Source organism: Mauremys reevesii, linkage group 3 (assembly GCF_016161935.1).
Source record: "Mauremys reevesii isolate NIE-2019 linkage group 3, ASM1616193v1, whole genome shotgun sequence".
NCBI classification, from domain to species: Eukaryota; Metazoa; Chordata; order Testudines; family Geoemydidae; genus Mauremys; species Mauremys reevesii.
Genome location: NC_052625.1, coordinates 120,075,672 through 120,090,250, shown reverse-complemented (window position 1 = coordinate 120,090,250; position 14,579 = coordinate 120,075,672). Strand labels below are relative to the sequence as shown.

General features: G+C 39.5%; 1 protein-coding gene across 1 annotated transcript in view; it reads right to left on the bottom strand.

Moving 5' to 3' along the window:
* Positions 1-14,579, bottom strand: part of MAN1A1 (mannosidase alpha class 1A member 1) — a 200,450-nt gene that overhangs the window by 42,810 nt on the left and 143,061 nt on the right. The window contains exon 6 of the mRNA XM_039530521.1: positions 1,711-1,834. Coding sequence (XP_039386455.1) covers positions 1,711-1,834 — 124 coding nt within the window. The remainder of the gene's footprint in view (positions 1-1,710; positions 1,835-14,579) is intronic.

Sequence of the window (14,579 nt, the reverse complement as noted above, 5' to 3'; positions counted from 1 at the left end):
CTGTGCATGCACCATAGTCTTTTTTAGAATGTGTAAACAATTATTTGTATGTGATGTTTCTTCAAATATGTAAAAAATCATCAAGCTACATTTGAAGTTTTTAAAATAATCCATTTGTAGTTATCTAAATGTGTATACAGGGCTAGCCACAACAATTTCTGAAGTAGTGAAAACGTTATTTTTTTTAAGCTCAAAAAACTCAAAAATGGCCACATAGAATTTTACCAAACTTGGAAAAAATGCATCTTTGGGCTGTCAACAAGTATGAGAAATGTCACATAAAAAGAGTACTTTCCTCAAAAAGTTATGAACACTCTATAAAGACGGACATGAAATGGAAAAGACTCCCAAATCCCTTACTTATAGTAGTGACACCCTGTATTTTTTAAAAAATGCATCAAAGTGATTGCTGGAAGGTCATGGTCCTTTGTACTTCTGCATGAACACAGTATATCATAAAAAAAATTTTTTAATTCCAATTCTGCAGTTTCTCGTTGGAGTCTGTTTTTCAAGTTTTTTTTGTTAGAGAATTGCGACTTTTAGGTCTGTAATTGAGTGATCAGGGAGGCTGAAGTGTTCTCCGACTGGTTTTTGAATGTTTAATTCTTGATGGCTGATTTGTGTCCATTTATTCTTTTGCGTAGAGACTGTCCAGTTTGGCCAATGTACATGGCAGAGGGTCATTGCTGGCACATGATGGCATATATCACATTGGTCGATGTGCACGTGAACGAGCCTCTGATGGTGTGGCTGATGTGATTAGGTGCTATGATGGTGTTCCTTGAATAGATATATAGACAGTTGGCCATGGGCTTTGTTGCAAGGATAGGTTCCTGGGTTAGTGTTTTTGTTGCGCGGTGTGTGATTGCTGGTGAGTACTTGCTTCAGGTTGCGGGGTCTGTCTGTAAGCGAGGACAGACTTGCCTCCCAAGATCTGTGAGAGTTTGTCCATTTTGAAGGATCGCCCTTCAAAAACCAGTCAGAGTACACTTCAACCTCCCTGGTCACTTTGCAAACTGGACACCATTTAATTAGGCTTGAATGAAGACTGGGAGTGGATGGATCATTACACAAAGTAAAAACTATTTCCCCATGCTAATTTTCCCCCTACTGATACTCACACCTTCTTGTCAACTGCTTGAAATGGGCCATCCTGATTATCACTACAAAAGTTTTTTTCTCCTACTGATAATAGCCCACCTTAATTGATTAGTCTCGTTAGAGTTGGCATGGCAACACCTATTTTTTCATGTTCTCTGTGTATATATATATCTTCCTACTGCGTTTTCCACTGCATGCATCTGATGAAGTGGGTTTTAGCCCACAAAAGCTTATGCCCAAATAAATTTGTTAGTCTCTAAGGTGCCACAAGTACTCCTTGTTCTTTTTACAGTATATTATCTGACTATAAAATTGATTTGTGGTTTTCACCTTAACCAAGCAAGTTACACCAACTAAAATAGGTGCTGTGTTCCAAATGCCTAATCTACATGAATTTACCACTTAACCAAACTTCCAGATATTATGTGGCTAATAAGTGCTTTTATAATTTTTATATCCAAGACAAAATGAATATCAATTCAGCCATGTGCTTTGTGTTCATTAATATGGATTCCCACAGAAACTATTCACCGCTTACTGTGACACACTTAATTATAGAAATTCCAATTTTTCATTTTTTAATATAAAAGTTTTACCGAAGAATCTAACCTTTTCAGCAAACACTGGGTTTCCAGACAAATGGCTCAAATGTATGAACTCCAAATGCAGAGTTCCAAATTCTGCCAGAATACTGCTTCCTCCAGAAGCCCACGGCCAGTTTCGACCAATCCCACTAAAGGGGGGAAAAGGCAGAAAAGGTCATTAGCATCTATAAAGAAGTGCTAATAAAATATACGATATATTAGATACACTGTAGCTACCAGAAGAGAATTAACTTCAAAGCTTTTAATTGGTAACACAACAAAACTTGTACAAATAACACCCTTACTAGGCCACCTTCTGTTTTATGAGACTACCCCATAATCACCTTAAATGTTTGAGTACAATTCTGCTCCACCTTTATTAGACGACCATTGATGGATCACTTAAAGACTGGTCTGTATGTATGTTTATATGACTATTATGCATTCCTAAAGTTAGATTATAAGCTCTTTGGGGATTCATGTGTTTGTGCACAATGCTTAGCACAATGGACCCTGATTCTGATTGGGTTCTCTGGGTTCTACTGTAACTGAAGTATTGAATATTACATTTATAAAGTCTCAATAAAAGATTTCATAAGACTTTAGAACATAAATCCTACCTAATAATGTAGATCTTAACTACAGGTATGATAGCTATCCACTGTCTTTCAGGGCACTCTTTAACCATGATTATGTTTTCAAAATTAAATTAAGAGCTAATGACACTTCACCAAATAAAATTTAATCTTTACAGACTGGAGCCTGAGCTATGGGACCCTCCCACCTTGTAAGGTCCTACAGCCCAGGCTGCAGTCCAAGTCCACACTGTAGTCCATGCTGCAATTAAACAGTCCTTTAGCCTGAGCCCCATGAGCCAAAGTCAGCTGGCATGGGCCAGCTGTGAGTTTAACTGCAGTATAGGCATACCCAAAGACACAAATGCTGCCTCTTGACTATGCTCTGACCTGAAGCTTGACTGACAGTGGACAGGAGGCACGAGAGACTTTTTTTTTTTTTTTTTTTACACTATCTTCTCGATTGGACTCTATTTTGCAAGTGGTGCTCACTGGTAAACTGAATTCCACTTCCACAAAAAAATTTGAGGTTTTTTTCTGGGGAGAAAAAAAGTTGTCTCAAATTGGGACAAAAAGTCAAAATCTCAATTTTTTTTCATGGAAGTGAAATTCTGCAACATTTTGTTTAGGTAACACTGAACTATTCCTGCAGAGGGAACATTTTAGTGTTTCTAAAACAAAACATGCCCCACAGCCTCCTAGGAGCCTGAAGCCTTGGCAGTCCCTGCACTGTGGCAGCTATTCAGGGGATCTGCTGAGGAGTCAGGCAAAGGTGGTGACAGGAAACCAGGCAGATTTCTATTGGAAGTTTCAGCAAATAGTCACGGTCTCATGGCAGATTTCAATTGTGACAAAGACATTTCTGACCAAAAAAAACCAAAACACACTTTCCATCAGAAAATTTCCAATCAGCTTCATTTGCAAGGTTTCTAGCATGTAGTGAAGGTTTCTTTAGTACTGGCTAGAGTATTACAGGTTTTAGGGTGGGTGGCAGATTCTCCTTGTCCAAGGTGACATTAATAGGGCACAGGTGTTCTCTATTCTACTCCATTAAAAGTAAATATCAAACTTCCAGGCTTCAGATTGCATTTTTTCTTCTAAAGATCCTGAGGGAGTTGTATTGTTGTCTTCATGAAAGGAGGGAACTACAGCTACTGAATGTACACTTACCATGTCTTTTCAGACATTTGATCAGAAAAGTCTCTTCAAATAAGCAAAGAGATTTTTGCAACTACGCAAAGTAATTAAAAATAGTGTTATCTGAAACCTGCTGGTTTTGGCTTTCACAGATGTCATGGGACAAAATGGCAGGTTTGTATTGGCAGGTGGTGCACCCTAAATTCAAACAAGCTTCAGTACTTTCAGAAAACTGGCCAGCTGGCATCTGTGCAGCACTCTGCTGCAGATAATTGACCTTGTCCCCTCCTACGTCATCTTCATGGGGCCAACAAAGAAGGCATATTCTCTCCATCCCATCAGGGTATTCAGGGGAGTGGGCAACTTGCCATCCCTAGTATTCAGCAGTACAACACTGGTCCTACTACAATCTATCCTTACTTCATCTAGGGGAAAAAAGATGCATACCAGAATACATCACAGGCATAGGGATCAGTGCATGTGGCCACTTTCTGAAGAGATAGTATGGGAGCTAGCTGTATTCCACTAAAAGATCTGGCATAGGGAGAGTGAAGGATTTCAGGGCATCTGGTCCCTACCACCCAGAAAAGAAATCAGATCTCTCTGGCAGGCCTTGAGTGAGGGCTTAAAGGAAGGGAACCCCAGCTGAGGCATCCAATGTTTGCATGGGCAGTATAGAAAAATTTATGGAAGCCCGTGAGCTATCCGTGACTTTTACTTAAAATATGCCTGACAAAATGGAGAGCTGCAGGCTCCCCACATCACCCAGAGGTGCCTGGCTCGGAGCTGCAGAGTCTCCATACCACCGGTGGCTCCAAGCTCAGGGCACCCCTGCCACCTGCAGTGGCTCTGGCTTGGAGCTCTTGGGCACCCCCGCTGGCCACGCCGCTCTGTACTCTGGGGAGCTCCCAGGGTGGCGGGGACCCTACAGCTCCCAAGCACGGGGCTCAAGTCATGGAGGTCTCTGGAAGTCACAGATTCCGTGACTGCTATGACAAAGTCATAGCACTAGTCATAAGTGATTTGTATGATATTGCGTTTCCATTACAGAAATTTCACAAAGCTCTAATTAAAAATAATTGAGCATCCCAGAGACACCTCTCTGCTCCAACCACTGGCAAAATCCACATGTTGCAGAATTATTTGACAAGTCAAAAGCAGTTGATTATGAATGATTAGCTATGGATCAGTCATTTGTGGAAGAAATGGCTGTTAATTTTTCAACAAAACAATGGAAAATGCCAATTTGTTGCAACCAAAAATGTTGTGAGAAAGGGTTTTTGATAAAGTTTCAAAAAAAATTTAAAAAAATGTTTTGAAATTGTTGAAATGTCTCTTTTCAATATTTTCTAAATGAAAAGTTTTATTTTGTTCAAAAAACCCTTTCATTTAAAAATTTAAGTTACTTTATAATAAAAATAGGTTGAAAATTTCAATCAAATATGATTTTTTTTATTTTCAAGATTTATTTCAAGGAAAATCTTCAAGATTTTCACTTTTTGTCTCAGTTCGGGATGGGATAATTGTTCAAAATCTCAAATTCTTGTGGGATGGGAAAACAATTTTCTGATCAGCTATATTTTGTGGTTCAAACTCTCACCCTATTTTTTTAAATTCCATTTAAACAAACTGCTCGGATTAAATGGAATGATAGTTGATCTGATCTGATCTGCTGCTCTGTAAAATTGGTCTCAAAACAAATGATCTGAAATTAAGGGTTTGTCCACACGGCCTCACAGTTCAGACTACAGGATGTTAATTGTAGGGAGCACTAGTGTACTGTGCTCTAACTACCCTGTTTGGATGCTGCAGACATTATCTATAACGTACCTACTCCACATTAATTTAGTGCTGTTTAAAGAGGACTACGTTTAAGCAAACTAAGTATTCTTTGGTTTGTGTCTACACCATCCACACACAATTCACATCCCCTATAGTCTGAACTGTGGGGATGTGCAGAGAGACATCTAGTAGAGATACATTTTTCTCCTACTCTTTCTAAAAATCATTAGACAGGTTTTTAATATCTCAGACTTCATGTTTACTTAACATGGTTCTGTTTTGGAAAGGTCACTTGCAAAAACATTATAAATATTATTTTTATTATTATTATTATTTATTTGTATGACTGTAGTGCCTAGGAACCTGAGGTATGGACTAGGACCCCACAGTGGTAAGTGCACACATAGTGCTACAACATATATTTTTTAATCTATGCATCTTATATGACTAAGTAGTTACAGCTAGGCAGATGGTACAGTACATTGCTCATTATAATGCTCTGCATAAATTTCAAAAGTTAACATGATACATTATCACAGATGACATACATGTCAATTTTATTAGTTATCTTCCCTTATGCCTCTACCCAAAGAAAAAAAATATCTCCATGGGTACATTCCATTTAGGTTAAATTGATTGTTACACCCAGACAGGCATCTCCAGTTTCCATAAGTGATACCTTTGTGAGTCAGTTCATAATGGCCAGTCATGGCAGTTCTAATAAATAGTATTCATACAGTGTAAAAATTCTAAGGTTTAGTTCTCATCTGACACAACTACTTTTTCAGAACAATATTTTATTAAATGAAGCCTCCTTAGCAGCAGTGAAAAAAGGTCAGTACCAATACAGGTTTTTATTTATATGTTCAATGTCTACCTTTCATATTAAGTAAAATATTTTAAAAAAGTCACACCTGCCACATAACCAGATAGCATAAAGTAAGTCAATATGATAAATAAAACATAATTGCTTCCAACATTTTTACTAAATACATGAAAGGAATCAATAGTAAACAAAGAATATGTTCTAAAGATTCAGCAACACAGATACTCACATAAAAATGAGCTACCAGTGAAGAAATTTGTCCCAATTGTGCTCTCTAGCTGAGCACAATGCTCCTGTAGGTCATGTGACTCTTGATAGCCAATCAACAAGATGGCTGTAGTAGGTCTGTCCTCTTCAAATATCAGATATTTTATACCGTATTACAGAGTACCATCTCAGAAATGCTTTCTTAAGAATAATCCTCCATTCTCCCTGAACTGAGGTTAAATTTTACTGCTTTAAAACTTAATGAAAAACTGACCAACTTTTATCACCACAAACAAACCACAGTACTATAATCCAGCATGGAGAGTTATGATACAGGCAAGAATGGTAGGCATCTGATCCCCAAGAGCAGGGGTTCTCAAATTCGAGGTCAGGGGGTCATGAGGTTATTACATGGGGGGGGGGTCACGAGCTGTCAGCTGCCATCTCAAACCCCGCTTTGCCTCCTGCATTTATAATGGTGTTAAATACATTTTCAAGTGTTTTTAATGTATAAAGGGGGTCGCACTCAGAGGCTTGCTGTGTGAAAGGGGTCACCAGTACAAAAGTTTGAGAACGACTGTCCAAAAGGGTTTTATAGGTGCCCTAGCCAGGGTTTTCAAAAGCCTCTTGTAATTTTGGGTACCCAACTTTAGGCACTTAAAAAAGGCACATGGTTTTCAAAAAGTGCGGCGCACGCTCTGAAAATCAGGTTCCTTTGAAATGTCTCAAATTGGGCACTCAAAATGATATTTACTTTTGAGTACCTTGGCTTACCTATACATAAAATCTAATATATACATACATAAGGTGAGGCAGTCTCTTTTCTTACACGGCTGTGTAGGGGAGCAAGGCAACATAATGCCCCCCTTACCTCATTGTGCAGGCTACCCATATCATAGGTGGCACTGTGGAGTGAGGGAGAGCAGCCTCTAGAAGGGCCACCACTTTCCTCCCTCTGCATGTCAACATGGCCTTGTCTCTACCTCTGTAATGTACAAGTAGAGGGCTGGCATGGATTACTTCACCCAGAGCAAGGGTGAACAATTGACCATATTATGAGTGAGCCACAATATGGTCGTTGGGCTGCTCCTGGAGCTGTGCCGTTTAGGATTTTGGGGGTTTGATGTGTGACTTTTGAACACTTGGGCTTGGCAATACTGCACCTATTGATGTTGGTTAATTGTGAGGTTACTAGTCAAAGTAGCCAATATGCACTCTTGGTTAAGGTTAATTGTATAACTCTCTCTATTCTGTTTATCCTGATATTCCATGTTAACCCTTTCTAGTCTTCCCTCATTGTTCAAATGTAGTGCATCTATTTGCACTCAAATGGGCACTGGTTTATACTCCTTTCATCTGGCTGTCTGTCTTATGCTAATATGATGACATTAGTAGTGCCCAGAAGATGGAGGGCTAGCAGACCAGGAAGCATAAGGTACTCAACTAAGCAGTAAATTTAGATGCAAGCCTGTGTCTGTGTGTGCATGAGAGAGACAGACAAAAAGACAGACACACAGGGTAGTACACAAACAATTTAAACATTGCTATTAGAAATGCAAGGTTTTAAATGCAATTTTTCAATGTTACAATAGAAAAATTCCTCTAACTTGTATTCATCAACACAATAACTTTGAATAAAAATTAATCAATTTCACCACAGGTCTTAAATATGTTTCCTGAAATACACTAATGAATAAGCTAAACAATTCATGTTCCTGTTACTTTATGCACTAAGGGTTTAATGAATCAATTTCCAAGGGCTATAGGGAATAGAATACATCAGAGCAGGGATAGAAATAATGCATACTAGTGGGAACTACTTTTAATAGAGTCCCCTAAAGAAAAGTGAACAGCAAATCAAAAATCATTAACAGGATTCTACAGGTCTGCCATCCATATAATAATAAATTAGAATATGTAAAAGAGAAAGCTATTAAAGCAAAATTCACTACTGCAACAACCTGCATAATTTGGGATGATGAGTAGAATCAGTATAAATATAAAAAGAATTCTCAGAAACCAATGAAAACACCCTCTGAATTGGAAATACCTGAAAAAAACAACAACAGAGTTTTGAAAGGAACTATGTAAAGAATGCTTATAGATAAAATACACATCCTATAGTACTTAGAGTAAATTAAATCCATTTATCCTAGTCTAAAACACATCTTTGAACATCACGATTAGTCCTTGAAAAACACTACACTATCCCCAAGATCTCATAATACATGAATAACCAGGTTGGGTGCCACTAACATGTTCTTACTTGACTACTATGGGTTTTCTCTCTGCAGGGGGAAATAAAAGGACACTAATCACATCACCACATTTCAGCAATCCCAGCAGGTAAAGGAGAAAGGGGGTCTTTTCCTCTGCTTCCACCATAAAAAGCCTGTTATTCACTCAGCTGTATATTGACAAGCAGCATATTCGCTCTGGCAGTATCTTTTTGCAGACTGCTCTTCATCCAGAAGCAAGCAATCTAACCCACACTCCTTTCAAGAGGATATGCTACTACTACCAGAAAAGGATTACACAGAAAAATTTTCGAAGTGCTTTACTTGCCTTCTAGAAAGTCTGTTCAGGAATGAATAAGTGATTTACAAGGGAAAGAAAACATTCTGTACTAATTCTGCAGCTGAACCCATTTTATCAATTAACTAGAGGACTCCTGATAGAAAACTGCCTCTGGTAACCCTATGTAAATACATGCTATTTCATTTATCTTCACCTCCCGCCCCTTGCCCCCTAATGTGTGTTACCATTTGCTTGTTGTGCCTTCACTTAAATTACACTGCAGGCATGTATTAATGTAGGACCTATGACAATGACACTCCATTCCTGATCAGGGGTTTTAGGCACTACTACAGTTCAAATACTAAACAATAAACTACAGAGTCCCACAGGAAGACTGTTTTACTCAGTGGTTAATTTGTTATAAATAAAAGCTACAGATATCTATGGGGCAATCATATGTGCTTTGTTTTTGCCAGCAGCATGCATTTCCTGAAATCAACAATGCTGTAAAGAGGACTGTGGACTGGACTAGTGGCTACTTTGAAGACTAAAAAAGAGCATCTTCTTCAACTCTTCTCCTTCAATCCACTACAGAAGTACCAGACATTTCCCTCCACTGCCAACTTTTCACTGACTCATCTCAGGCTGCTTTGTAAAAAGTTGATTGAAAGATAGTTAAGATGGGCCTCCCTGCTTCAGATTCTGGAACAATGGTTTCTTCTATTTCAGATTAGTAACCATGCCTGAGTAATAATATTAAAAATGTTGTGAAAAATGTCAGCTTCTCTTTTAGAAGCAGCAAGTAATCATTTGCTGAAAGAAAGGCCACCATCAATTTTCAAGGCAGGATAAGGTCAAAGTATTCCAGCCCTTCCAATTTGGTGGAGAATTTTCAGATCAAGGGAAAACTGTCCGTTTACAAAGGCTTGACGCTTCAAAGCATTGGATAGCATACACGGACAACTGGGAGACTACCATCATTTATCAGGTTATACAAATAATTTCATATGGTTTTATAAAGCACTATATCATAATCTTAGAAAATTAAGATTTAACAGCTGAGTTTAGATAATTACTTTTATACTACCTAAACCATGTTTATTATTTTTTCATCTGGCCATTTTAAATATGGATTTTATCCTTCATTTTACTGAACTCACTTTATCCTCTTTTGTGAGCCTCTTGTTCAATTCCTAATAACATATTTTAAGTACATCAAAATACATTAAATTGATACATCTTGAAGTTACAAATAATTAATGCCTTACAATGATTCAACTACAATTCACATTTATTTTTCTTGGTATTGCATGTGGAATGATTAAATTTTTGTTCTGGAAATTAAATTATTCTAACTAATAGACTCATTGTTAAAATAAATGACAGATACAAAGTGTTGAAAATTTATTTTAACACTCAGTGCATCAACCAATCATATCAAGATTTATGCATCATGGTCACTTTGACAGACAACCCATTTATTTCTTTTGAACACTTGTTTCAGATAGTGGGTAACTTGTCATAAGACTGCAACTGTGACATGCATTATGACATTAATTTATAAATGCCTTGCCTTGTTCATTTTCATTATGTAAACACATTTATAAATATGTATATATATATATATTTAAACATGCATAACACACATGGACCCCATGTTGGCAGTGGGTGGCTGCCTTTATGATCTCTACTTTCAGAGATTCCGTGACACAGGAAAGAGTATTAAGTGGGATTCTGTTTTTCTAGATAAAAATGCAAGTTGTCTTTTTCAGACTTGTAATTTTACAGACAATCTACTTTGCCAAATGTTTTTTTAATTTTATTTTTCAGAAGTTTTAACATATCCTTACAGATATATTCAAATACAGTGACAAAGAAAACACAGCAGGAGTACAGCAGTACAGTACCACTTCCTCCAAAAGGGGGAGAAGCCAAGTGTCCTTAGAAAGTATGAAATCTCTTTCTCTCAGCCTGCCCCAATCTTCCTTTCCTCTCCCACCCCCCAATCCTTACTTTTCTCTTATAAATATATTTGTCCTTGGATCAAATAATTCTTGTTTTTATCAGTAACTCTCATCATAAGCATGATCTCATCAAAGTCAATGGTGAAGGTCACTTTGGCTTCAATGGAGAAGGATCAGGCACTAGAAGTTCCTTTAGTTAGCATGGAACATTGTAACAAAGGACACAGATAACACAGATTGCCTTCCCTGAGCAAGTTCCAAGTGTATGAAAAAAGGTGTAGAAATGGCTGCAGAGAAGAGGACAAATAGGGTATCAAGTGTGGAGTGGAAGGGTGTCATATTTTTCAGACTAACCTGGATAAGTTTGCAGAGACAGAGGATATGTCTACACTACAGGATTATTCTGATTTTACAGAAACCGTTTTTTAAAAACAGATTGTATAAAGTCGAGTGCACGCGGCCACACTAAGCACATTAATTCGGCAGTGTGCGTCCATGTTCCCGCAGTCTCCCCCGCCCATTGGAATTCTGGGTTGAGATCCCAATGCATGATGGGGCAAAAACAGTGTCATGGGTGATTCTGGGTAAATGTCGTCACTCAATCCTTCCTCCATGAAAGCAACGGCAGACAATCATTTTGCGCCCTTTTTCACCTAGATTGCCCTGGCAGATGCCATAGCATGGCAACCATGGAGCCTGTTTTGCCTTTTGTCACTGTCACCGTATGTATACTGGATGCTGCTGACAGAGGCGGTACTGCAGTGCTACACTGCAGCATTCATTTGCCTTTGCAAAGTAGCAGAGATGTTTACCATCCCTATTGCACCGTCTGCCCTTATAAATTGGCTATGAGATGATGGTTATCAGTCATTTTGCACCGTTTGCATTTGAAAATTGGTGATGACGGTTATCAATCCTTTTGTACCATCTGCTGCTGTCATGGGTGCTCCTGGCTGGCCTCGCAGAGGTCGGCCAGGGGCGCATGGACAAGAATGGGAATGACTCCCTGGGTCATTCCCTTCTTTATGTTTTGTCTAAAAATAGAGTCAGCCCTGCCTAGAATATGGGGCAAGTGTACTAGAGAACCAGAGAGCACAGCCGCTCCATGTCAGAGCCCCATAGATCCCGCAGAAATGATGAGCTGCATGCCATTCTAGGGGGTGCCCCTGCAACAACCCCACCCATTGCTTCCCTCCTCCCCCAACCCTCCTGGGCTACCGTGGCAGTGTCCCCCCATTTGTGTGATGAAGTAATAGAGAATGCAGGAATAAGAAACACTGACCTTTAGTGAGATAAAATGAGGGGGAGGCAGCCTCCAGCTGCCATGATAGTCCAGGCAGGACATTAAAGGATGGGGGGGGAAAAGAGGAGCGCAGCCTCCTGCTGCTATGATAGTTCAGGCAGTAAAGAATCTTTTCTTTAGACATGAAAGAGGGGGGGCTGATGGAGCTCAGCCCCCAGTTGCTATGATGAGGACGGTTACCAAGCCTTCTGAACCGTCTGCCGGGAATGACCGGGACTCATTCCCATTTTTACCCAGGCGCCCCCGGCCGACCTCACCGAGGCCAGCCAGGAGCACTCACGGGCTGATGATGACGACGATGGATAGCAGTCATATTGTACTGTCTGCCACCGGGAAGGGGATGCTGGTGTTCAGTGCTGCAGCACCCCGTCTACCAGCAGCATGCAGTAGACATAGGGTGACATTGAAAAAAGTCGAGAAACGATTTTTTCCCCTTTTCTTTCGGGGTGGGGAGGGTGTAAATTGACAACATACACCCTGAAACACCCGGGAAAATGCGCCCCTGGCCGACCTTTAGGCATTTGGAGCTCAGCCAAGAATGCAAATGCTTTTCGGAGACTGCGGGGACTGTGGGATAGCTGGAGTCCTCAGTACCCCCTCCCTCCCTCCATGAGTGTCCATTTGATTCTTTGGCTTTCCGTTACGCTTCTCACGCAGCACTGCGCTGAGTCCCTGCTGTGGACTCTGTCTATCATAGCCTGGAGATTTTTTCAAATGCTTTGTCATTTCGTCTTCTGTAACGGAACTCTGATAGAACAGATTTGTCTCCCCATGCATCGATCAGATCCAGTATCTCCCGTACGGTCCATGCTGGAGCTGTTTTTGGATTTGGGACTGCAGGGCCACCTGTGCTGATCAGAGCTCCATGTTGGGCAAACAGGAAATGAAATTCAAAAGTTTGCAAGGCTTTTCCTGTCTACCTGGCCAGTGCATCCGAGTTCAGATTGCTTTCCAGAGCGGTCACAATGGTGCACTGTGGGATACCGCCCGGAGGCCAATACCGTCGATTTGCGGCCACACTAACCCTAATCCGAGGTGGCAATACCGATTTCAGCACTACTCTCGTCAAGGAGTACAGAAATCGGTTTAAAGAGTCCTTTATATCGATATAAAGGGCCTCATTGTGTGGACGGGTGCAGGGTTAAATCGGTTTAACGCTGCTAAATTCCGTTTAAATGCGTAGTGTAGACCAGGCCAGAGTTATGCAGAGCCTTTAGGAGAGGCAAAAAGCCTGAACCCGATGTGGTGGAAAAGGGGAAAACCAAAAGGGGGTCAAAAGCCCCTAATTCAGCAGAGCACTTAAGCATGGGCTTAAGTACTTTGCTTCGCTGCACTGGGAAAATACAGTGCTAAAGATCAGAGTATATTTCTAGTTAATTACAAATAAAAAATAGGAACACGGCATTGCAAAGTCTTACATTGCAGAATTGGGTAGGCTGACTACAACAGAACTGTCACTGTATAAATATCTTGCATTAAAGCTGTTTGGGTTTGAGAAATTAGAGCCTTCTTTATGGGAATCAATAATATTCAGTAAAAACTAAGTGTTTTGGTTCCTCTCCCAACACAGGGTATATTTACACATTCACAATTTTATCCTTCACTGACCATGACTATTTCATAATCAAGATGAAAGTCAAAATCCTGTAAAAATACATATTTACATGCTTTTTACAGGCTCTCTTTTTACATCACATACATTTTTAATAGTATATTATTATCCAGTAGGATCCATTCAATTTACTGATAAAGAGCTATTTTGCTTTTCACAAGATACATTATACTAAGTGAAACACTTCTGGTCTGCTGGAAGAGATCCATGTTATTTATGATTTTTTTATTTTAGTGCTCCGCTTATGCCTCCTGATATAGTATAGTATGATCCAACAGAAGTTGATTTATAGTGGGGAGTTATGCAATTTCAGTGGACTACAAGTTTATAAATGAAACTACCACACTCTCAATCATGGAGATAAAGAGAAATCAAACAGAATGCCTGAACTATGATCAGTTTGATTAATCAGCACTAGTGTAATTACACTTCACCAGAAATTAAATAGGAATATTTCTTTATTGTTGTCTAGAGGACTGATTGAAAAGTTGGTGCATTTGTGAATATCGTGTTGCACGTGCCTGTTTTCCTCAAGTTTTACACATTCAGGCATTGCTACGTTGACCTTATTAAGATAATGCGGTCTTCCTCAGGTGAGAGACTTTATTACCTACCAGTTAATTACATTCTAGTGACCCTGTATCTTTTCCTTTCAACTATTTATGATTACTTCAGGCAACCAATATTTTCACATAATGGGTAGCCACCTTACAGCTGGCCTACAGGTATTTAAAAAGGAATTAACTGTAGTGTTATATACTAATTGTCTTAAATAGAAAGGGTGCAGAATGTCATGACTCACTGGCTCCTACCTGTTGTGATAAAAATTATAATCCAGTACATTCTCCATTTGATTTTAGTGTAACTCAAAATTTTCTCTAAAACTTTCTGAGCATCTCTTTAAGATTAGGCTAGTCTAAAGCAGAGGTAGGCAACCTATGGCACGTGTGCCAAAGGCGGCACACAAGCTT